General features: G+C 42.0%; 2 protein-coding genes and 3 non-coding genes across 5 annotated transcripts in view; all 5 read left to right on the forward strand.

Moving 5' to 3' along the window:
• The window catches only part of LOC133396948 (ELKS/Rab6-interacting/CAST family member 1-like), a 58,204-nt gene extending 48,407 nt beyond the window's left edge, over positions 1 to 9,797 (forward strand). Inside the window, 2 exon segments of the mRNA XM_061667256.1 lie at positions 2,776 to 2,964; positions 9,123 to 9,797. Coding sequence (XP_061523240.1) covers positions 2,776 to 2,964; positions 9,123 to 9,260 — 327 coding nt within the window. The 3' untranslated portion in view covers positions 9,261 to 9,797.
• A 1,600-nt stretch (positions 9,798 to 11,397) lies between these two features.
• Positions 11,398 to 11,504, forward strand: trnal-caa (transfer RNA leucine (anticodon CAA)). Its single transcript has 2 exons — positions 11,398 to 11,435; positions 11,459 to 11,504. It is a non-coding gene; the product is annotated as a tRNA-Leu (tRNA).
• Positions 11,505 to 11,749: 245 nt separating this feature from the next.
• On the forward strand, positions 11,750 to 11,856 carry trnal-caa (transfer RNA leucine (anticodon CAA)). Its single transcript has 2 exons — positions 11,750 to 11,787; positions 11,811 to 11,856. It is a non-coding gene; the product is annotated as a tRNA-Leu (tRNA).
• Positions 11,857 to 12,540: 684 nt separating this feature from the next.
• trnal-caa (transfer RNA leucine (anticodon CAA)) lies at positions 12,541 to 12,656 on the forward strand. Its single transcript has 2 exons — positions 12,541 to 12,578; positions 12,611 to 12,656. It is a non-coding gene; the product is annotated as a tRNA-Leu (tRNA).
• A 14-nt stretch (positions 12,657 to 12,670) lies between these two features.
• Positions 12,671 to 25,907, forward strand: part of wnt5b (wingless-type MMTV integration site family, member 5b) — a 44,152-nt gene continuing 30,915 nt past the window's right edge. The window contains exon 1 of the mRNA XM_061667648.1: positions 12,671 to 13,235. The gene's annotated coding sequence lies outside the window, so the exon portion shown is untranslated. The remainder of the gene's footprint in view (positions 13,236 to 25,907) is intronic.

A 25,907-nucleotide genomic window follows, 5' to 3' on the forward strand; every position in this document is an offset into this window, starting at 1 on the left:
ATCATTGATTTACTGCAAGCCGGCACAACCTGCTGGTCACTACTTACTTTCTGTTTAAACTAACCCGCACTGCTCTCTCTGGACTCACGCTGCTTCAGGACGATGAGGAGGGCATTTGGGCCTAGCAGCTCCTATACGTCCTCTTTTTTTTTTCTCTTTCTCTCACCGTTTTGTACAGAAGGGTGAGCATCTTCTACACCGGCGTCGGGTCGTCATTGTGGCGTTCCTCATTTGTATTTCATTCAATCACTTTTCACTGCCTCGCATGTGCGCGAATGCTGTTTTATGTCACCGAGTTTTTGTGAAACGTGCTCCATTGACAGCCTCAAGCGGTCGACTCATTTCTCTTCAGTTGAATGTTGACATTTGTTCAGTCATGAATCGTGCTGCAGCCTTTTGTGATTCATTAATTCACGTTAATTCACTTCATTTTCACAAATCAAAATACAACGAAACTGACACAGAGCGGTGTGGCTTTATCTACAATACAGTTGCATCTACAAATTGGTTCAATGCGGACAACGTGCGTTTCCGTCTTCAAAATGTCACTTTAAAGGCGACACAGACTCGCCACACTGTAATGTGGTATTTTATTTTTTACCAGTACCGATACTGTACTGGTGTATTCCTTTCGGTGCATATTTGGTGCACCATCCATGTGATCCAACATTAATTAGCACCTCAATTCGGAGAGAAGGAGGCAACGCCCCATCTCTTCTTTCGGCTTACGTCGACAGTCGCTGCGCGCGCACACGCGCATTCTCTTCTCGGTGTTGCGAGGCGGGTAATTCGCCATAGCACATTACATCTGAACACTGAGTGCCTGTGTTCACGCCCGTATGCCGGTTCCCCCTTCAGAAGCATATTTGTCGAGGACGTTTTTTTATGGCTTTTTGCATTTTTAATGGTCTCTGGTGGGATTTGATCCGTCGTTGAAGAAAGAAAAGCATGTAAATGTTTTCACCCCATTATAATAGTCCACTGTAGGACTTCATGTGGTTTTCTTTAATCAAATAACTGCCATCTATGCTCAATAGGATTCTATATATGCATCATTTTTGCTCTACCTTACTGGACTTATAATGCTAATATAATCTACATCTGGTCAAAAACACGTCTGTGTATGTATCCTATGTGTCAGTAGAGAGAAAAAAAAAATCACCATAAATATTGAAAAAGTAAATAAATAATGTGACCCTGGGTCTTTCTATCCAGGCGGTCAGTGAGCAAAATGTCTCTCTTTGGAGTTGTTTCACTACGTGGTCAGTGTACGGTAGGCCTGCACGGGAGGCTAATAAAAAAAAAAAAAAAAAAAAGGCAGAAACACACACACGCATGCACGCGAACACACACTTCTGACTCTCACACACGGCGGCGTGGAATTATTTCTCCTCCGAGATGCTTTCATAGCGCAATAATGCACTCGTTTGATAGCGCGGCGCGCTCGTTAAACTGGCAATGTTTGTAATAGCAGGCAGTGTAATACAAGCAAAACACACATACAGTGTATACGTGTGTATATATATATATATATATATATATATATATATATAGATAGATAGATATCCTCTAGCCTTGAATAAAAGCAATACATTTGAACACCAGCGAAGCAAAATGAGCACCTGCGTTAAAACATATACCCGATAATGCCCAATTTCCTCCAGTTCTTACTGTCTGTTTCCCATTTCTCTTGAATTATTTGAGCCACTGCAGACTTGGAAAGCGTCAAGTCTTTTTTTTTTTTTTTTTTTTTAAACAAAGCACAAAGTGTGAGAGCAGCTGTTGCGAATAAGGCTACAGATTCAGGTATATGACAAACTTACAGCAATGGTCACGCCTGGGTTCCTCTCTCTTGCATGCAGCCTTCATTTCCTAATGGACTTTAATTGGCTGTTGAAGTGCCGTTTGTAGCCTTTTTAATGACTCTGACAATTGTATTTTCTGTCTCTGCATGCTTCATTATGCACCAACCTAAATTGTGATACATGTGCTTGAAAGGGGTGAAGGTGGCTTCATGGTGGTGTCAGTCGCTAAACAAGACGCCGGCTCGCCGAATGGGAAGTGACAGCTGCTTTGATTTCCCGTCAGCTTCCATTCAGATATACGGAAATAGTTTTCCCTTTTTTATCGACAAAATGCAAACACATATCCTATTTTACGGTAATTAAATGTTCTCAATAATACATATAGTGAATACCTGTTTAGGTATGCAGCTCACAAATATTTAGGTTAACAGATGGCGGGTAACTGGCTACCCGTTAGTCAGTCTACGTGTTGAGTGAGTGCCTGCCTGGGCGTGAGCTGTGGCCATAGCAGGTCGAGTTAGCATTTGCTTATTATTTGTCTAATTTGTTACTGTTTGCTCAATAAAGCGTGTAAAGGTGCATCCGTGTCATCAAATGATTCGATAGTTTCGATTAATTGTTTCAGACCTAGTTGTTTTACCCTCCCAGTCACGACCACAACTGCGGTATCTTAAACCTTTTATGGGAGACAATAATGCAAGCTAAAGGATGGGTGTTGTATTCTTGCTTTTACAGAGTTCCTATAACTATATAACTGTCCTGTAAACATTTACACTAATAGGAGGGAACCATACCAACACAAGACAACATGGACAGACAACAGAGGAGATATACTGTAGCTTATAAAGAAAATTCATTTTTATTTATTTAAATTTTTTTTTTAGTTTGCTATACAGCAGTTCCATGCTTTTTGGATCCAAATAATAGCAACATTTTACAATAATTGTGCCTACAAATGTCTCCTCTTCAGATTCTCTCTCCTCTCCTGGATCTGGACCAGAACCGCAGTAAGCTGAAGCTGTACATCAGTCACCTGACCTTGCTGTGTCAGGAGCGAGACCCCGTCATACTGCAAGATTTCGCCCCGCCGCCCGCCTATCACCGCGCCGACTCCGCCGCCTCCTGGCGCGCGCAACTGCACAGCTTGACGCAGGAGCAGGTGGGAGATAGAGTTCATGTTCGGAAAGTACCCAAAGATGGTTTTGCGTCCGTTTCCATTCCGTGACACTTTAAATACCCCTGCAAATGTTATAAAGTGCTCGTTTGCACGTTCGTTAGCGACGCCGCATAAGACAGATTTATATTTTTAGACATTTTAGACACCATCAATGTCTCCTGGCCGGCTTGCGACTGATTTCATTCTGGGAGCTTAGTCGATGGAGAGTAAAATTCACAACTCACATTCACAAGCTCATTTGAGTAGTTTTAAAGTGAACCCAGAGACCACATTCCGCTCAAAAATATGCTATATTACAGAACTGTAAAGTTCTGCTGCAAATACCATCTGTGTGTGTGCGTGCGTGCGTGTGTGTGTGTGTGTGGGTGGGCAGGCGAAGGGCACACCCTGGCATGCGCTTGGCGCCGCCTTTGACTTTATTGAAGAGATTTATTCTAGCGGGTCACCTGGCGACAAGCGGCTGGCTTCAGAACAATCCCCTGTTCACATCATTTCTTTTTAGCGTGGAGTAAACTCTTCTTTTTTTTTTTTTTTAGTTTTTTCAGAAAGATTGTTGGCAGTACGACGACGGCTCGTTGGTGTGTGCAGCAAGGAGGGGTCGAGAATTTATTTGACTGCCAAAGTTGTCATCGGGGAGGGGCAGGGATAAAATCACATACAAATGAGGATAGGGAAAGAAATCGTTAGCTCACCGTCACGGTAACTGCTCACTTGAATATATTTTGTTGGTGGTTCGTGGCCTCTCCTCTTGCTGCTCTCCATGCTGAAAACATATCAGGGCAGTACATGATCACTCCATGTGGTATGCATCGAAACACACGACTCGCTTCCTTACCGTCTTTATTAATGCACAATTGTGTGTCCTCACCACTGCCACACAGTAGGAGAAGTAAGTTTCACACAAGATGAGCTTTAAATAACACGAATAAACTTGGCCGTGAACCTCAAAAGCGCAGATTGACTTTCATGGCAAGACAATTCCCAAAGGTGTTTTTCTTTTGTACCCAAAAAAAGGAGACTACTTCTGTGGTCCACTGGCTAAAGGTGCAAAAGGAAAAACGCCCTTTCAATTAAAATTGATTTGTGGGATTCTGAGAAAGGGCGTTACATTCTTATTATAGTCAGCTTTCCAGGAGTTTGAAGGATTTGTATGTTCAGCTGTACATTTGTGCGATTTCATCATACATACAATAGAGAGCAAAAGGAAAGAATAACCAAATACAGATTGGTAAGTGAACCCAAATATAGGATAAAGAATAACAATAATCAAATAATCACACTTAAGAACATTAAGTTAGCAAAATTTACACATTTAACATAGCACTTCCTGTATTCGTCTTTTATTGTAAAAGACAAAACACACCACTTCCGGTAGCAGTATTAGCTCAGCGATCAAGACGCCTAACTTTCACTCATAAACATCACGTAAAACACTCTAATAACGCATTCTGGTGCAATGGCTGTAGTAAAGAAGGCATTTACAGTAGACTTGTGTGTCGTTACTTACTTTGTCATGTACACAACCAAACAAAACGTATCACACGTTATTGATTTCGTCGCACTCTTTGCTTCCAGCCAGTGACTGTGACGTCACAACCCATGCACAAGCCAATGGTACTATTGAGTACCATTGCTATTGTACATCCAGTCTGGCTAGCTCAGTCAGTAGAGCATGAGACTCTTAATCTCAGGGTCGTGGGTTCGAGCCCCATGTTGGGTGGCCGTTATTTTCGAACAGTTGACTAACTGCAGCAAAGAAACACGACCCCCCCCCCCTCCTAAAACGTTCTTCACCATATTGAGATGACACTTAAAGTATCCTCATACCAACGACTTTATGTCATAAGCACACACTTATGGCGTTTAACTGTTAAAAACTATTGACAGCCTGTCATTACCTTCTTTAAATGTGGGGACATTAAAATGCAGAGCTTTCGTCTGCATACTGTAGTTATGGTAATTTGTTTGTTGTTTTCTGTGATCTAAGCAAGTGAAGCATGTAGATGTTAAACAGAGGCCCCAGTGTGGACCCTTGGGGTACTCCACACGTAATTTTGCACAGATTTAAAGTTACCTATTGAAATAATCGCAGTCCTTTAAGTAAGTTCATCAACTGTGCCAGACTGTCCCACCCAGTTAGGAAAACACACACAGTTTAATCGACACATTCCACCCCCGGATTTTGTACATTCATTTGGACATTTCAAAAGTCACTTTCAGTCATTTTTAAGGGGATGTTTAATAACATTTATTGGATTTCTCCCCCAAAAATGACTTATGGAAGCATCCTTGTCAGACTCAAGCATTTGTTTAGCATAGAGCAGGGGGGAAAAAACAAAATGTCCCACCCATGTCTGGAATATAACTCATTTTAACAATAGCCACAGCCATGCGTCAATCATCAGCTTTTTTTTTTTTTTTTTTTTTATAAACGAACCTGGCGCCTTTTTAATCACAACAACGCATCGCGTCGCCGAGGCCGCTTCCCGCTGGCGTTTGTAGCGTTTACATGCAATTATCGCGAGGCAGCGCACACACATCCATCCCCAAAAAAATGCATTCCAAGTGAGAGCTGTTTTTCTGCCAATAATAATAAGCGTCATGGCTGAACGACGTCTCTAATGAGCACAGCGGAGACTCCGACCTCCACTCCTGGCCTAGGTGAAAATATGCATTTTGCCTGACTGCCCGTGTTTTGCTGTTGTTGGAAAGAATTAATGAAGTGTTGTATTGTCTTTTATGAATCCCGAGTGCATTGTGGTCTAATTTTGTCTTTCCCGAAATAAAAAAGAAACGTCAAAATGTGGCTCCTCCTATTTACAATCGGACAAGCCGTGGTAATGAAGCAAAATAGCATACAATTACAGAGTGCGCATGTCATTGTCACGCCACCGTCCAAAAGCAACAAGGGCTTCTTTTGCATCCATACTTGTTGGCTTATATGTCCTTAAACGTCCGACAAAAAAAAAAAAAAAAAAAAAAAAGGGTGTTTCAAAGGATGTCAAATATAACAAACCAAAATAAAACACCGCAAGTCTGTTGTAGCCGTGCAAGAGCTGTATCCGCCTTTATTTTAAAGATAATAATGCTTCCTTTTGAGGTATTAATTTAACATTATGTTTATTATAGTAGTAGGACTTTTCACAGGCTCGGCGGGACGCCATGTTTGTTTTTTCAGCAACGCGGCCCCGTGGCAAAGCGATGCCCCGAGCGCAGACTGTCAGACGACAACGTGGGCGTTTTGTCTGCGCTCTTTGTGCAGCGACCGTCGCGGTCACCGATTGGACGCCGTTTGAGTGACGAGCAATACAAAAACAGGACGGCGGCGGTGGAACCTTTTTAAACACGGCTGCTGATAATGCCGGATGGAACATTTGGCAGTTTCCCTCCGACACAATAGCTTTACTACGATGGCTAAACACTGAACTCGTGTTTGTTTACATCTCCCTTAAATTATTCATTGTAATATTACTGTATTTGCCTAATCTCATTTCCTGCTCTCTTGAGCCTCCTTCCATGGAGATATGATATTAAGCAGCAATTATCACATTAAGTTGAATCACCCTCAACACACGCAAACAATTGTTTTTGTCTTCAGCCTTTATGGCTGAAAGGAGCGCAGGTTTTTTTTTTTTAGCCCCCGCGGAGTACTTTTTCACCACTTCTATTCCCTTTGTAGCTTGTTAACTGGACACAACACACACACAGTTATGTGCCTTTTGGGCTTTGGCAAGCTACATAGCCGGAGCAGAATGCTTTAAATTCAACGCCAGTTCTTTTGTGATCGGGCTTCAGCACGTTTGCGTGTGCCGTCCCTTCATGATACAACACTGCATTGCTGCAACTTTCCAGAGTTTGCGGATTACTTCCATGATACCGCATGTCCGAGTTGCCTGGAGGAGACAGTTAGGGTTATATTCTCAGTAGTTGTCCAGTCTATAACCCGTAACTAATAATATTAACTGTGCGCTTAAACACAATATAGGAAAATATAAAAACTGTACTTAAATAATGAGAAAATTCAAATGTATTGCACATAAAACTACCATGAAACAAGAAATAAATATAAAAAATAGTTAATAGTTAAATACAACTGAATTAAGTGCACTGTTGTTGACAAATATACTGGATTAAAATTTTTAAAACGTTTTAAGCCATTAGGTGTCAAGTGGGCTCCAGTCCGATTTGAATAGTATATTATTATTTAGTCTCTGCACTGAGTCACGGTGTCTTTTGGAACATAACGTTTCTGTTCCACGATGTAGACATTCAAGGCCTGCAATATGAGTCAGGGTACACACACACGCACACATATCTCGCTTCATTCCTACTCTGATAACCGGCGTGTCGGCGCGCATATATAGCGTGTGTGTGTGCAGATGATAATCCATCACGATAATGGAGCTTTAATGGCTGTAGTAAAAATCGTCTACAACCTAACACACACTCGCACACATATCTTAGCTCTTTATCTGTGCTTTTCACCCACGCTTGCTTGCAATATAACACACTTGCCACCAAAGCACATTGCAGTCACCTTCATAATAATAGGGACACAAAATTCTGGGGCTGAACGTGGTTGCCTTTCTGTAGCTTTGCAAACAATCTGAAACCGCCGAGAGATCTGTCGACTTTCTCAAGGTGCATTGGGGGATTGAATCCCCAAAAAAAAACAATAACAAAAAAAGACATTATCCACGACGGACGTCCTTCATCAGAAAATCGGTTTCAGCGCCTTCACGTCTCATTGCGTCCTCGCAATTTCTAAATCTCAAGTGTTCGCTAGGTCAAGGTTGCGTGAAGCAGGAGAAGATAGGTGACACCTTCTCCGTCCCGTATCTGCGCCTCATCTTATCTTTACGGCTGTTTTTCTGGCGGATTGCGGCTAAAGCCGTTGAGAGCGCTTTAAAAATTGGGAAATGCTTGTTGTTAGTTTACTGATGCAAGAAGTGTCCATGCAGATTGGACATGGCAATAACAGACATTATTAGTTTTATTTAGGTCACACAAGTTCTAACTCTTAAGTAAATGATATTTGAACACAAACAGTGAAGCAACACATATAGACTGACAATATGACAATACTCACAGGTATTTATTCTTTATCCTATGCAAAAATTGACTTACTGAGTCACGAACAGTAATTGTGAAACCTGCGTGATTTTGTCATTATTTTTTATAAAGTACAATATTATAGAGTGGATTCTTTCCTTATTATGTAACACGTTCAAAAAACCTTTGTCGTTTTTATGTGGAGGCTTTAACATATTAACGGCATTACAATTCGTTTCAATATCAAATGACGATTTGTGATTCAAATGTTTTGAGCTACAAATGTGGTCACGGAATGATCTCAACTCATATCTCAAGGCACCGCCGTAGTTGGAGCAAACAAACAAAAAACAGCGCAATATATAGATTGAGAAGATTTTTCATGTGATTTTTCATGAATCATTAACGCCGCCATTACTACCAGATGTTGTCCACATGAGCATTAATGTGCCGTTGAGATTGCTGGCTAACAGATGAGAGCGCTGAAAGGAGTTAAGAGTTAACCTTTGAAAAGTTTGGCAATGTTTAAACACTGTTTGCGCGCACGCACACACACACACACAGACGGTGGCTAATGTTAGCTTGTGTTGCACGGCTCCTTGAGCAGCACTCGTATTGATACAGATGTATTGGTCATTAAGGCGGTCAGGTTAGACGCGGTGGGCCGACTTGCAGCCAAAGCAAACAGCACCGCTTTCTCACAGAAATGTTCCGCTCGCCACGGGGTATTCGGAACCGCACGGTGGATTTTGCACTCCAAAGTCTGATATGTGCCGTTGGGTGTGTGTCTGCGTGCGTGCGTGTGTGTTAAACATGATCAAACTTTTTACATCAAGTACCAACTCAAAAAACTTTTAAATACCACCATCATGACCAACATTCAAATTTAGTAGCATAGTAGACCCAAGTGTTCATCAAAAACAAGATGGAGGTTTTATTTTTATTATATCTTTCTATAGCATGATCCACTTCATGAACAAATGTATTTGGACACCTGGCTTACGACGAAATGGCAATGCAACCTCGCAAACGGCGTGTTCCAAAATGTTTATTTTTTTTGTTTGTTTGTTTTTTTTTCTGCTTCGCAGCTGGAGGCGGAGTTGGCGCTGTGCGAGCGGGAGGCGGCGGAGCTCCAGGAGTACGCCAATCAGGTGCTGCAGCAGATCGCCGACCGCTGCCCCGACATTTTGGAGCAGGTCGTCAACGCCCTGGAGGACAGCAGCTGACACAGTAGACAAGTAGACCAAAACATTCATCGTCATCATCTTTAGAACAACAACATAAAAAGACTTATTTACGTTTTTCCACTGTGTGAAAGTGAGTGACACCAGTGCACACTGTTCTTCAAGTCCGGAATTTTGTCTTGACAGTACATGCTGCTATCTTTTTGTTGTCTTCTTCTTCTTTTACTTCTTCTTCTTCTATGTTTCCTCCAGTCTATAAGTGAGCCTTCCGTCGTGCCAGGAAACACTCGCAATAATCCCTTTACGATCAGTTTTCTGCGGACGATAACACGAGGAGGAATCTGTTTTGTTTTTCTTTCAGGGCGGGGGAGGGAGAGAATATAAATATTTTTGCTTTTGCTAATATATAAATGTAAAACTAACGTTTTAATCCCAGTGGTGTGACCATGTGCTTTGTCGTCACCAGCAGGAAACTGTTAGCAGGTTTGATTGTTTACGAAAATACAATTGTTCGGGACTGCTTCGGGACTGTGGATGGAAAAGAGGAAATGAAATGGAATAAAATAGGGATCTATCTTTTCTTGGCTGTGAAAGAGCATTTTCTAACGCACCTAATGATGTTTTGGGGGAGCCACTGTCAAGACAAATGTCCACAAATGGAGCTTCCAACATTCCCACTATCCCGTTATCTGCTCCTTTCGCGTACGTCAACTTATCTCGACCCCGCCGCCGCTTTATTTTCCTCTCCTCCCACTGTAATGACACGATCCCAGGGCTCGCTCTTCCCTATCTATCCTGTGCGACGGCCTCTTCCCCTTGCACTTAACATTCTTTCCACCTCAGGATGTATAAAAGCCCCGTTTACCTGTCCTTCACATAGCATTCTGCTTTCTCCATCTACCGTCGTAAAAAACAAGACAGCGGATGGAAGAAGCGGCCGTGCAAGGACAAGCGTGTGCTCTGAGACGACCCCATTTTGAATATGACTTTTGCTACATTCTAACCCCTTGCTTGGTATTTATTTAATCATTTGAGCTCTTTGACTTATGCATTGAAGTGCAGGCTTCAGGTCATGCATATAGAGGCGCATTCAGGGGGAAACATCCAGCGTGGCCAACGAGGCGCTCCAAAGTAAACCGCTCGTGGATCTACACTAAATCACGCACATTAATGGCTGTTATCACAGTAAATAAATATGCCGCACAAATATTTCGCCTCGCATGCATGCAAATGATGATAAATGCGCCAATGTTTTATTATTTGGGGATTAATTTGGGAGCAGACGGACAATTAGGGTGCGTTTTCATCCAATCCGATACGAGATCTGTATCGAAAAATGCGCGCCTTTAAATGCAACGACCTGTGAGGGAACTGAGAAGCACACATTACCGCTACCTGGTGTTGTGCGCACTCGTGATAAGAATCACCGATACCGGTGATCCCCTGCACAAAAACACTGATGTCCTTGAGATAACGTGTTTGTGGGAGCATTTCGACGAAGCCTATGTATTAGAGGGGCGTGTTATCGAAGGAGATGGAATAAATGTGAGAAGGACGTCGGGAGCGGAAATCCAAACAATGTGAGAGGAGCCGAGCTGCTAAAATAAGCTGTTAGCCACTGACACTCCAAACATCCAGAAGACTCTTCTCCGAGCTTCACCTTCAAACGGGAGATGCGGCTCAGTTGTGACCTTGGTCGAAATACCGGCCCTTGGTATGCCAGCATTCCTGTGTGGTCCCACACTCAAGGATTCATCGCTCTTCAACACAACGTGACAATTCTGCTCTTGAAATTGAGGTGTTGAGTTAAAATCCCACTGAAACTAGCATGTTTTTAAGCTTTCACCTTGAATAAAAAATGTTCAGAAATGGACATATATATATATTTAATTTGACTGAATATTGGGGGAATGTATCACTTTCTGGTATATGAGTAACTACTGCCTGTTGTCTAATGAAGAAAAAGAATCCCAAAAACACACACAATGTGTTTTGAATTATACATTTTACCCCCCATTTGAAACTTTGCAAATAGTAGCTAGATGGACGTCTGTCAGGAAAACTATGTGAATTAAAATGTACATAAGCTAACTTTAAACATTTTACAGCGCAATATGGTTCGGCGGCTGTGCTATAGTACATGCAGAAAAATATGAGTTGTATTTACTGTGTTCCATGTGTCAGGATGGCCGAGCGGTCTAAGGCGCCAGACTCAAGGTTCTGCACCTTCTAAATGGGAATTCTGGTCTCCGAATGGAGGCGTGGGTTCAAATCCCACTCCTGACATGAATTTTAAATTCATTCATTTTGTCAATTTGAATGCAAATGTGCAGAAAAGAATTTTTTTTTTTTTTTTTTTAACACTTTACAGTACTGTATTTTTCGACACAAAATTGCTGGTGTCCCAACATTTTTGTCACTAGTTTCATTGACAATGAGACAGTTAGACAAAGATTTTAAACTTTCATACACGAATTGAAAAGCTGCCATATATTTATAATTATGTTGCAAAACAGATCATTTTTCAGCATGTCAGGGTGGCCGAGCGGTCTAAGGCGCCAGACTCAAGGTTCAGCACCTTCTAAATGGGAATTCTGGTCTCCGAATGGAGGCGTGGGTTCAAATCCCACTCCTGACATGATTTTTAATTCATTCATTTTGACAATTTGAATGCAAATGTACAGAAATTAATTTCTCTTTTTTTTTTACAGTACTGTATTCTTTTGAGACAAAATGGCTGGTGTACCAACATTTTTTTTGTCACTAGTTTCATTGACAATTCGACAGTTAGACAATAAATATTTTAAACTTTCAAACACAACATGAATGAAAATAGAGTAACTTTTGTGGCTGGCGTCCATTTATGAAAATCATGTTGCAAAACAAGCCATTTTTCAGCATGTCAGGATGGCCGAGCGATCTAAGGTGTCAGACTCAAGATTCTGCACCTTCTTGATGGGAATTCTGGTCTCTGAATGGAGGCGTGGGTTAAAAGCCCACCCCTGACATAGTTTTAAGCTTTAATACAAAAAAAAATAAAATGTTTAACATTTCTATTTTTTTTCAAATTACTGAATTTTGTCGACACAAAATATCATTTTATTATACTGTTTTGACACAAAATAGGTAGGATGCAAATTTTTGTAATCAAGGTTTTGACACAAAATGGCTGATATGCCAATATTTTTTAATATTGTTTTGACACAAAATGGCTGGTATGCTACTTTTGTAATCAAGGTCATTTTTGGACACAAAATGGCGGGTAGTCCCAATAAAAACGGTACATTTTGTTTAATGCGTAATATTAAACGTGATTTCTCATGTCAGGATGGCCGAGCGGTCTAAGGCGCCAGACTCAAGGTTCGTCACCTTCCACGTAGTGCAACTGGGGTTTCTGGTCTCCGAATGGAGGCGTGGGTTCAAATCCCACTCCTGACATATCATTTTTTTTCTTTTTCTTTTTTTCCCCCCAATCTCGTCTTTTTTGACGGACACACCTTCCTCACTTAGAAACACCCACTCCCCTCCTCTTCCTCCTCATTTTGACACACAGCACGGAGGTGCAGATTCGGCAGTCAGAACCACAACTTTTTGGGTCGCGACATAAAAAAATAGTTTGGTGGACTGTGTTGAAAAGAAAGTTCCTGCTTTTCTTCTACTACTACTACTACTTCTGTGTTGGAGGACTTCATTTTCAAATTGATTTTATTTTATTCCTGACACCTGTTGTTCGGCGAGCACCGATTCGGGCTCGTATTTGTCTTTGCATTGGACTTTTCAGGACTTTTCCAACCTTCCCTCAACAGAGAATCATTTTTCACTGCTGCCCCTGCTCATAAATGGACTTTGAGTGACCCGAAAAAGTGGACTTAAGCTGACATCTGTCAAAATAGAAGCGTGAAAAGAAGTGGGTTTCTGTCTCGCACTTTCAGCACTTTTTTATTTTTATTTATTTTATTTTTTTAATCACTTTGGACAAACTTCTTGGAGCTCAACAAAAGGATTCGAGCACATAAGGTAAGAAAAAAAAAACGTGTTCTATTATTTGTGTTGTTTTCTGTCATGTCATCCAAAGAGCAGTCTTTGGGTACTTATAACGTATTTTATGACCATGTTATGTTGCTATGTGAAGTTCCCCCTCGATAAATTTAGTCTATATGTTCGGGAAAGTGCCTGTACGTCAAGTATGTATATGACAGTTGTGAAGTGCTATGTGTGTTTTTAGCCTAAATGAAGGCTACCCTCTCACTATGCGGTGCAGCCTGCCTTCTATTTTGGGTGGAAATGATGCACAAATGTTTCTCTCTGCATAGAAAATATGTTTGTTTGGTTTTTTATTCAAATTTGCAGAGCCCTGGTAGGGAATTTATGTTTGGGAATGTGTCATGGAAACTTGTGAACGTATTTAGTCACTTTCGACACAGATCTGAAGGCCGGCTTGAGTTTTATGGTGCCCCTTGAACCCCCCCATACATCAGAAAAAAATGTCTCTACACTTTTTCCTGCACGAATAGGTAAAGTGAAGTAAACAGGTAAAGTATATTTCAATATTTTTTTTCCATCATGTGGATCTAAAATGCAATAGTAGTGTCTGTTCCATACCTCTCCACACTTCACCCAAACTCTGAAGTGATGCTTCGGGGTCTCCTAAAGTGTGTGCGTGTATGTGTGTTTGTCTGACTGAGTGTGTGTGCATGTGTGTGTATCCCAGTGGGAACACTAATAACGAACACAGACACATATTGAGGTGCACGTGAACACTGGGGCCTCTCCATTTGAAGAGTTTCTTTGAATGATGATCTCTGATTGGTTGATGTGCATCCTGGGAATTCCTCTCCATTTGGGAATGGGCTTAACCCCTCCATGTGTGTCAGTGTGAGGCAAGACAGGTCCCCGTGACCCTTTCGGGACCAATCAGTCAAGGATGCTAACACGCTTGAACGCGAATATTGCTATTTCTTTGACAAACGAGGAGCTTCAGATGTGTTTCGAGGCGGTGATGTCATCACGGTGGCTGCCGAGGCGAGGCCTGGCATAGTTTGGCATACGTCCTGACCAATGTATGCGTGTGTGTGCGTGTGTTTGGTACATGTGTGTGTGTGGATTTTACACGAGCAGTACGATGCACATAATTGTAGACATTGTCTATATAAAAGGCGCTGGCTGGCGGCCTGCGTTTTGTCACCGCCACAAGCCACAGCACCAATTTAACCGCCTCTGACCTTCGAAGTTGCATTTTAATTAAAGTGGAGCAGCTTAGTTTCTATGTATTTTGTCCTTTAAGCATATTTTGTGGGGGTCATAAATGAAACGAAAAGGCATTTGTATGTGTTTATGTGCAGTGTTGCCATGCTATGTAATACAGTCACTTGATTTTTCCGCCCTTTGGCTTCTGTGGACCCACTTTATGAGGTAAACCTAATGAAATCCTGTTCAATTACTTTATCGAAAAATAAAGATTCATCCTCGTTTTTGATTGACCTTCTCTAGCATTTAGCTTTGAGCTGCATGGGAGGGTCAAACTTAAAACTCAAGTGAGTTGCGTAGGTTTTTGTGCAAGTCAGATGAGAAGGAACGCTGCCGTCTACCGGTGACTCTCTGCAACTACAACACCTGAAAACATCCCACACATAAGATAAGCACACAAAACAAGTTTTAAAATAGTTTCGAAATGTCTTACTCAGTCTTACTTTTATGGCTTCTACCGTGAACCGAATGAGGATTCAAGGCTTTAAATATGTTTTGGGTCAAGCACACACGTCTTGTTAGTGTTGCAAACACAGGATGGATGGATGGCCTTGTCTGTTTTTTTTCCTTATTAACGTAGTTCCCCCTCCTCTGTCGCTGTGTGTTATCATCCCAGATAGACGTCAACTGCAGGAGACACTGTGTGTTATTGCAGTAAAAGAGTTCACCGACAGATGGTGCTGCCTCACTGATTCTTCTCTCGTACAGTGGTGGCCATAAAGCAAGATGGCACAGGGTGAGCTCCACATGAAAGAAAGTTAGTCTCCCTATCTGGAGGCAGGAATCCATCCATCCGTATTATTTAGGTGAGGAAAAAATATATAGCTTTGGATAGAATTAAAACAGTGGACCTTTTTTGGTATTTGGGCCATCTAAATGAAAAGACAGTGTTGCGTTGAGCTGCAAGTTTAATTTGTTCAGTGGCCATGAATTGAACCGTTTGTGCATCCTTGTTCCATGCATTAATTCAATGGGCATAGTGTGTCTCGTGTGCGTGCCTTGGCCAACAGGGGGGCAGTATAATACATACAGACATATTACATGATGATTTGATCAAGAAACAGAAGAAGCAACTAAGCAGCAGTCGAATTAGCTGTGATCCGCAGAGGATACATAATATATGCCTGTGAGTATTGTTATATGCTCTGCACGTGTTGTGACCATTTTGTGTTCAAATAGTATCTTAAAGATTTATAACTATCGCCTTATAGATGCTAATTTTGCTAGCCCATCTATGGCATTTCCTATTATGGGTTAGCGTTAAGCTAACAGACTTTCGGAAGGCAACTTTAGTTTGAGTGTGATTCTCTTTGTTTCATGTTTCGTTTGGGAGTAAACTTCAACCTGGGAGTAGCAATAAACATTCTGAATTCTCTTTTTTGAAGAATTGTCCGAAGTGAGCTCCCTGCTACCATCCAGGGCTCGTAGCTTACATTTTTGCTTGCCTGTCAAAGTTGACCGAGCGACGCCTCGTATCTCGTAAGACTCTTAAGTTTTGCTGTCAGCGTAGTTCATCAAGAACAGCAAAAATGGGAATTTTACTCACACATATAAAGTACACAAAATCCGAGAGCTTCTCTTCATTTTTTCCAACGTTAAATTTTGCAAATGAAGTGACATTTTGAACCAAAATTGAAAACATATGCTTTTGTTTTAACTCTTAACAAGTGTGACTCAACAAAAATATGCTCCGTTCTGTCAACACACACACACACATACACAACCCCAACCCGCTCCCCTCCTCTATTGTACCCACCCTCTGTGGGCACGGTGCCCAGAGAAAGAGGCAGCCTAAGCCGGCTGCCTAGCCCAGCAGCGTTCCTTTGCCACACCAGCAGCAGCAGCAAGCAGAGATGAGGAAAAGAGGAGGGGGTTAAAACAGGAGAGGGGACGAGGAGATAAGTGGGCGGATGACAGGCGAGAGGATGAAGAGATAAGAGGATGCGCGCAATACGTGCAACAGAGGAAGAGGGGTGGGGTGAAAGAGTCGGGGTTGAGGGGGGGCACAGGAGAGGCGAGACAAAAGGAGATTAGAAAAATAGATAGATCAATAGATGGAGTGATAGAGCCAACAAAGACCAAAGATACAAAGGAGAAAGAGAGAGGGAAAGAAAGAGTGGGAAAGAAAAAGAGCTGGGCAGATGGCCAACTCTCCCCAGAGAGAGAGAGGTCAGAGCAACGGACACTCTCTGGAGTGTGTGGGTGGGGGGTGAAGGGAGGATGAGAGAAGAATGCAGAGGAGGAGAGCAGCAGAGTGCGGAGGGAGGACGACTTGCATAAGATACATACCAAAAGCCTGAGATGTGCGACCTTGGAAATACATACGCCTCCCTGACACGCATATTACAACTGCTATTAGGTGTACCTAATAAACTGGCCAGGGAGTCTGTCCTGAAGGTCGGCCGCCCCCTCCCATCCCCAAAAAAAGCAGCTCATGCTAAACGAGATATGAGACGTGACACGGTGTCAGAAAATGATGATAATCCATCACTCTTGTTTACTGTACGCGTAGCATACTTCAAATAAATGGCGCATAACAATAACCGTCATTTTTTGCGCCCGAATCACTGACTCTGCATGTTAGCACTCCATTAAATGACCATCATCACCATCATCATAATGGAGTATAATCAGCCACTGCACCCACCAGTCAGCTGTAGCGTGAATATCATCTCTTTTTTTCCCCCCGCCTGCATTTATAAACCATCGTACGCTTATTGGACATTTTATTAGGTACACCTGCTCACTGTAATGATCAAAATCTGGCTTGATAAACAAAATCATGTTCAATCTTTTTTTCTCCCATTTTGTTCATGTGCTGAACTCAAAGCTCTCTCTATGGACACAAAATGCCTGTTTCTCTCAAATATTGTTCACAAAGCTGTATAAGTGAGGACTTCTTCTTTGCTGAGAAAATGATTCCACTTTACAGGTGTGCTTGAGGCTGCCCACAATAAAAGGCCACTCTCAAATGTGCAGATTTACTGTATTGGGAGGGTGGGGGGAGGTCAGGCCGCTGGATTATGTGATGTTGCATGTGGTGTGTGTGCTGTCTTGTTGCACTCACACACACTATACACACACTCCTGCACAAAGCTCAATGAAATCCTGGGATTCCTCAGGGCTCCGGTGTCAGTCATGCAGCTTTTGGGAGAAGGAAAATTTTTGTCAATACGAGACATCCATAACTACTTATTTTGTGCTATTTTGTGTTAATATGAAAAACGTCAGATTTTAGTGTTTTTAGTCATGATAGAGCATCATTGAAATGCTTGAGCACCCTTCGGACTCTTTGTGTTTGTGTTTGTGTGTGTTCATTGCCATCCCTCACACCGTGTGTGTGTGTGTGTGTGTGTTTGCCACTAGCCTCACCAGCGAAATGCACCCAGCATGACGGGGAATGACAGGTTGATTTATGGCGAGGCTATAAGTAGAATGAGTACTGCTCCAGCCTGTGTGTGTGTGTGTGTGTCCGTGTGCGTGTGTGTGTGAGTAGGCCGGAGTGGAAACATGGTCGAGAAATGGAGTGTGATGACGATGGAGTGAATGATGCAGGAGGAGGACCAAACTGGAATCTGGAGATTTATTTGCCAATTTTAGTATATTTCCAAGCAAAAAAAATGGCACTGGTCTCAATGGGATGGAAACATTATCTTTATAATTCGAGTGCATTTATGTATTTGTTACCATGCACAGTGCAAATACTGTAAGTGTGAATTCCCATACAGTGGGACATGTTGCCTGCATGTGAAATGTAAGTGGGGATAACTGCCGTCATGAGGTTTGAGGCCACACACACACACATACACACCTGCTCCCATGACAACGTGCTGATGAAGATGCCAGTGTTTGTGTGTTTTTTCCAGAGGAAACACTACTTTTGTTGTATGACTGTGACTGTACAACACAAATGTTTTCGGGTGACATGAGAGCAGCAGGATGGAAAGAATATGATAGAGTGAGATTGAAAAAAAGAGAGAGAGTGAATACAGTCTTTGATCTTGCTCCTGGTGGGAGTAAGTCTTGGCAGGCAGCCTAAATCACCCCCCCCCCCCCCCCCCTCTACACCCCATACACAGACACAAACACACACACACACACGCACGCACACACAGGTCCAGCTCCAGGGCTTTGTTGATTATTTCTGCTGGGACGATCAAAGACCGCCAGAGACCTCCCGCCACCCTCCCCGACCATCCATCCTTCACCTGTCTGCCATCTCTCCATCCATCCGTCCGTCCAAGTACAGTGGCGTCGTTGTGTATTTAAAACAACCACAAAGCTTTGCCTTTAAGTCTGCTAGCTTAATGCTAACACACAATGCAAAACGTAATCGACAGGCTCATGAAACTAGCATCTATGTGGCGGTGTTAAAACCCTTCACGTAATGGATATTTGAACAGAAACAGTGGGGCACCGCATATAAAACAAAAAATATGACATTATTCACAGGCATATATTCTTTATCCTCTGCGAAGAACGACTAATATTACTGCAGTCCAGTATATCCGTATAGCTGTATTGTACTGCCCCCAGGTGGCCAAGACACACACACACACACCAGAAGGAGCAGCCCAATGTCCACTAAATGGAAGCAAAGATTGTTGCAAAATCAGTGGAATTTCTTTTCATTCTACTAAATTTTATTATTCGCGTATGGTTTTTAAAAAAAAAGTACAGTATTATAGAGTGCTCTTTTCTTATTAATAAAAATATTCCAAACATAGTTGTTTTGATTTTAATCAAATGATGTTTTGGGGAAGGAAAAAAAACATTGGCCGAACAAGAATCCTACCACAGGATCGCCAATGTTTGGAACTTGTATGTTGACCTTGTGAACCATCTCAAAGTACAAAGTGTTTAAAAAAATTAAAATAAAAAATGTTCCTCTTTTCAGTCCTCTGTTTCCCCTTTTCCCCGCATGTGTGTGTGTGTGCGCGCACACACCGTAATCCCAGCAGTGCGTGCCTTGCTGCTTATGAATTCTCTCTCTGTCTCTCTTTTTTAGCCCAGGAGCCTGAAGGTCTAACCTCCAGTTGAACTCCTGCATTGGTGTGCGTGTGTTGTGTGCATGTGTGTGGGTGTGTACCCCTCACGTTGCGAGTACATCCTGTATGTTTGTTTACTTTTTGGGGTACTGTACCGGAGTGAAATTATGTACATCTATCTGACTATCTTTATCCTTTCTCTTCTTTTTCTCTAAGGCTGCAGTGCCCAAGGCCACATTTAAGGGTCATTAAATGAGCTCTATGTGTGTGCGTGTGCGTGTTTGTGTGTGTGTGCGTGTGTCTGCGTGCATGCATGCGTGTGTGTGTGCTTGTGTACTCCAGGGCAATGGCCCTTCCTCCCATGTCCAGAAAGGAAATACCAAATTACTGAGGCCCCCGCCATCTCTTTCTCTCTCTCACTCGCTCTTTCTCCCTCTTTCCCCACGGGACACATTTCTATTTTTTGGACCCTCTATTATCTGTTTGGCAGCTTTGTCGCCATATCCTATTTTTATGACAAAATATACTTGGCATTTCTGGACTTGAATTTGTCTGTGCATGTGTGCTGGAGGCGCTTCAGGATGCCCGCCGTGTCGGCCAGGCTGAGCCGCAGCCGCCCCGCCAGGGGTGGAGGTCTCGAGCCGGCCCCCCTCCACCACTGGCATGCTGGGTAGAAGGAGGGTTGGGGGGAGGTGGTTGGCGAGGAGGGGGGGGATGGAGAGAAACGCTGGAAGCAGTCATGACCTCCAAACGGTGGGCACCAGAGGAGGAGGTGGGAATATGAGAGGAATGCTGGGTATTTTTGGCCAGAGAAGGAGTCAAGAAGGAGATCCAAAGGGAGGCTGCATCTCTTCTCAGTGACCAAGCAAAAAGAATAATCAACTTGACAAAATGTAGCTGAATGACAGTGGATGTGAAAAGTCTACACACCCCTCAAATGCCACATTTATTTGTGCTATAGAAAAATGAGACTAAGAAAAATCATTTCAAAACCTTTTGCAGCTGTACAACTCAACTCCTTTTTAAGAAAAAAAAAACTATTTTCAAGAGGGGACATGAATATAAACAACTGAGATAATGTGGTTGCAAAACTGTGCACACCTTCTTATCACTGAGGATTTGGCTGTGTTCAGAATGAACCAATCACATTCAAACACATGTTAAATGGGAGGCAGCACACACTTCGATTTACCCCAATTAAATTTCAGATGTTGTAGTTGACTTTTCCTGACATTTATTTTCTTTCTAGCGGATGCATGAAGGTTTTGTGCTGATATCGACTGTTATTTAGTTAGTTAACTAGAACTGGGGTCAGAGACAAGATGGGGGGAATTATGAACAGTTCAAAATAGCTGTCAGTGTTCACACAAAACCTTCAGGCTTCTGCTAGAAAGCTGGAAAAGCCAACTAGAACATCTGAGCTTTGTTGGAGTTAAATGGTGGCATGTGTGTGCTGACTCCCATTTAACATGCGTTTGAATGTGATTGGCTAATTTCCAGTTACAGTAACAATATTTCAGTTGTTTATTTTTACTTACCCTATAAAAATAAGAGTTGTTCAGGTTATAGATCACGTTAATAGTGGAAGAACTTGGTCTCGTTTTTTTTCTTCCAAACTTGACGTGAGCAGGGGTGTGGAGACTTTTTTTAGAATTTTTTTTAATTATTATTTTTTATAACAAAACTGAATTCACACAATAGTTGGTGGATTTCGAATTGTTTTGCAGCCTTTGACAGGTCCAGATGTTTATCTTCTCGAAGCAATGACGCATCTGGTACGCATTGTTGAGCCTGAGGGTTAGCAACCTTGCACGCTTGACACGAGTGTATCGAAGACCGACGTAACGTCGAATATTTTTCCACCGTATGCTCCGATAGCACGAAAGCGCGTCAAATGATTTATGTTGGGGAGGAGGGGGATATTCTTCTTTTAATCAGTGTATGCAGCACTGTGCGCTTGTAGTGATGCATGTGCAGTCAAAATGGGTGGAGGAGGATGATTGGGGAGTTGTATGTGTGTGTGTATGTGGGAGGGGGTGTTAAAATGGAGGATTATCAAGGGAGGAGAGTGGTGTTTCTAATGAGGAGAGGAGGGGCTCGGGGAGGGGGACAAGTGTCAAGTGTGGCATTTACACACGTATAAGGGTGAGGGAGGGGGTCATGCAGATTCGCACTGGATGTGATGACAGGACAGTGTTAGCGCACAAAATCAATGAGGCTGTCTGCGTGTGCGTCATTGCACTCGTGTGTGTGAGTGTGTGTCTTCCTGTTTTGTGTTTCCTCCTCCCCTGAGTTACATGACTGCAAACCACAGGTGAAGTCGGCAAGCTTCCTCCTTTCCCCCCCCCCCCCCCCCAAATAAAAACATCTTTTGTCGCTTTTGCTTGTTTGGTCGTTACCAGATAAAATATTTATGACGGAGCTCCTTCAGTGAGTCGATGGAACCATGCACCGAGGACACAAAACATAAAATACCCGCAAGTACCAGGGAGACAAATGACTTGTACAGTGTGTGTGTATGTGTGTGAGGGTGCTCTTGTCTTTCTATGTTTCTGTGGCACAACCCGTTAATATCATGTGGACATATCTCCTAGGGAGGACAAGAAAAGAATATATTTGGGGATATTTTTACAATCGATTATTCTACCGATTATGACATCGATTAATTGGATTTTAAAAAATATTTTGTATTATTAAACAACGAAATGTGCATGTGCGGTCACACCTACTGTATATTTGTGACTTTGAGTGTGTGTGGATTAAAAGGCGGGGCCAGGTTTGGTGAGTTATGTGGGTGTCAGCCAATGAGAGTGTAGAGTTTGCTGTTGTGAGCTCAGGTCGAATGGCCAACAGTTAGTTGTGGCCATAGCAGCTTGTGTGTGAAGGTGCTTGTTTTGTGTTTATTTTTTAAATGTGAAATGAGTAGACAATGACTCGACAATTAATCGTTCATCAAATTCATGAAACTATAATCAAACCGATTAATCGTTAAGTGACACTGTTTAATGTCACATTGTCCAGGATTTTAGCCTCTCGACAGTAAATATTCTCAGATTTGAGAGCAGACTATCTGTTTGTTTGATCAAAATAAGACATTTGAAAACATCTGCTTTTACTTTTTTTTTTTTTTACATTACAGACCAAACCAGTCACTGAATCCTAATCAATTTATGTTTGTGCATTTGCTGCACTGTCAATTTGAAACTGAACTTTTTATGTCACATTGGAGAGTGCTGAAATGTGAAATTAAATAACTATTATTAGTCGACATGTTCCATTCTTCACCCCTTTTAAATGTGTTGCCTTTTTGCTCCCCTCTCCCCTCATAGTGTCAACTCCACACATGCATACACAAAGGGATGCATACACTCAAACTAAGTGCACTCACACACACATACATCACACTCCCTCTTCTTACCACCCACACAGAAAGGAGGACAGATACAGGCCACAAAACAGACACACACACACACACACACACACACAGTCTTCACCATGCTCAGCAAGATCAGATGTCAGCTCCACTGACACAACACACACACCCTCCACACCACACACATACACAGGGGACTGTATTTCTCTATTCACGATGCTCTGTTTCCTCCTCCCGCTTATAGAATATATAAATTTTTTAAAACCCTGCCCACACACACGCGCTCACCCACTCTATTGGGCAAAAGCGCACACGTATTTGGTAGAGAGTATCCACAGTTTGAAAGATTGCGAAGATGTTTTTCATACGATGTTTAAAAAAAAAAAAAAAAAGCAAGAGCTACAGAAGAAAAAGGAGGGTCGATCACCTCACCTCGCCAAGAATGTAAGCAAAGTGTATTCATAAGCGTGTACGTGCACATGTACAAATGGCTCAACACACACACACACATAGACGAATAAATGATTTTCTGGGAAAAGCAGCGTGAACCAAAACGTCCTCCATTACAAACACACAAACACAAAATTTTAAAAACGAAAACGCTCATAAACACTTGATTTCATAACATGCTGCTTGCCATGCAGGAAGCACACAATGACACACACATAGTAAACACATATGCATGTATAGAAAACGTCTACACACCCCTGTTCAAATGCCTTTTTTTAATTTAAAAAAAAAGAGACCAAAGTCAATTTTCAACTTTTTCCCCACCATTAATGTGACCCTTAACCTGTCAAACTGTTATTTTTTTATTTTTTTTTCCTGAGGGGAAGTAAAAATAAACAACGGAAACAATGCGGTTGCACAAGTGTGCACACCCTCTTATCAAATCAAGTCACTGACTATTATTTTGCTTATATAGCTGGAACTGGGGCCTTAAAGAAGATGGAGGGAATTAAGAACAGCAGTAAGTGTTAGCACAAAACCCTAACCCCAAATAAAGTCCAACTGTTCTCATAGGCTTTTAACAGAAGCCTGAAGGTTTCATGCTAATACTGACTACTATTTTATTCATAATTCGCTACACCTTGTTTAAGCCCCCAGTTGAAGAAAAGCATCCCCAAAGCATAATGCCACCACTCTGTCGCATTTTTAAACCTCACATGGAGCTAAATAAGATCCCAAAACATGATCATTTTAATCCAGCTCTTGTTTTGGATCTCATTAGATGATCCAGGTGTACCTAATGAAATGTCCAATGAGTGTATTTACACCATGGTGCACATCTCAAATCCTTTTCATCTGGCGTGAAAGGACTGCGTGTCGCTTTGACACACAACCAGGTTGCGATGACACTGCAAAAGAGGATACGTTTCCAACATGACAACACCCAACTCTTGTGTAACGCAGGCCAACCGTGGTAAAGGGAAATCCATCTTTTGCTGATGAACGTATTTATCATACCACCCCAATTCCAATTAAGTTGGGACGTTGTGTTAAACATAAATAAAAACAGAATACAATGATTTGCAAATCATGTTCAACCTATATTTAATTGAATACACTACAAAGACAAGATATTTAATGTTCAAACTGATAAACATGATTGTTTTTAGCAAATAATCATTAACTTAGAATTTTATGGCTGCAACACGTTCCAAAAAAGATGGGACAGGTGGCAAAAAAGACTGAGAAAGTTGAGGAATGCTCATCAAACCCCTGTTTGGAACATCCCACGGGTGAACTGGCTAATTTGGAACAGGTGGGTGCCATGATTGGGTATAAAAAGAGCTTCCCTAAATTGCTCAGTCATTCACAAGTAAAGATGGGGCGTGGTTCCCCTCTTTGTGAACAAGTGTGTGAGAAAATAGTCGAACAGTTTAAGGACAAAGTTCCTCAACGTACAATTGCAAGGAATTTAGGGATTTCATCATCTACGGTCCATAATATCATCAAAAGGTTCAGAGAATCTGGAGAAATCACTGCATGGAAGCAGCAAGGCAGAAAACCAACATTGAATGCCCGTGACCTTCAATCCCTCAGGCGGCACTGCATCAAAAAACGACATCAATGTGAAAGGATATCACCACATGGGCTCAGGAACACTTCAGAAAACCAATGTCAGTAAATACAGTACGGCGCTACATCCGTAAGTGCAACTTAAAACTCTACAATGCAAAGCAAAAGCCATTTATCAACAACACCCTCTCTGCTCATCTAAGATGGACTGATGCAAAGTGGAAAAGTGTTCTGTGGTCCGACGAGTCCACATTTCAAATAGTTTTTGGAAATTGTGGACCTCTTGTCCTCCGGGCCAAAGAGGAAAAGAACCATCCGGACTGTTATGGACGCAAAGTTCAAAAGCCAGCATCTGTGATCGTATGGGGCTGTGTTACTGCCAATGGCATGGGTAACTTACACCTCTGTGAAGGTACCATTAATGCTGAAAGGTACACAGAGGTTTTGGAGAAACATATGCTGCCATCCAAGCAACGTCTTTTTCATGGACACCCCTGCTTATTTCAGCAAGACAATGCCAAACCACATTCTGCACGTGTTACAACAGCGTGGCTTTGTAGTAAAAGAGTGCGGTACTAGACTGGCCTGCCTGTAGTCCAGACCTGGCTCCCATTGAAAATGTGTGGCGCGTTATGAAGCATAGAATACGACAACGGAATGGGAAAGAATTCCACCTACAAAGCTTCAACAATTAGTGTCCTCAGCTCCCAAGCGTTTATTGAATGTTGTTAAAAGAAAAGGTGATGTAACAGTGGTAAACATGACCCTGTCCCAGCTGTTTTGGAACGTGTTGCAGCCATAAAATTCTAAGTTAATGATTATTTGCTAAAAACAATAAAGTTTATCAGTTTGAACATTAAATATCTTGTAGGTTGAACATGATTTGCAAATCGTTGTATTCTGTTTTTATTTATGTTTAACACAACGTCCCAACTTAATTGGAATTGGGGTTGTAGTTATAGAAAAAGAAGAGCCGTCGTCAGGGTTTTTTTTATTATTTGTCTCCATGTGTTTGTTTACATTTGCGTGGAAACAGCATGTTGAAATGCACGCACGTCG

This window comes from Phycodurus eques, chromosome 22, assembly GCF_024500275.1.
Source record: "Phycodurus eques isolate BA_2022a chromosome 22, UOR_Pequ_1.1, whole genome shotgun sequence".
NCBI classification, from domain to species: domain Eukaryota; kingdom Metazoa; phylum Chordata; class Actinopteri; order Syngnathiformes; family Syngnathidae; genus Phycodurus; species Phycodurus eques.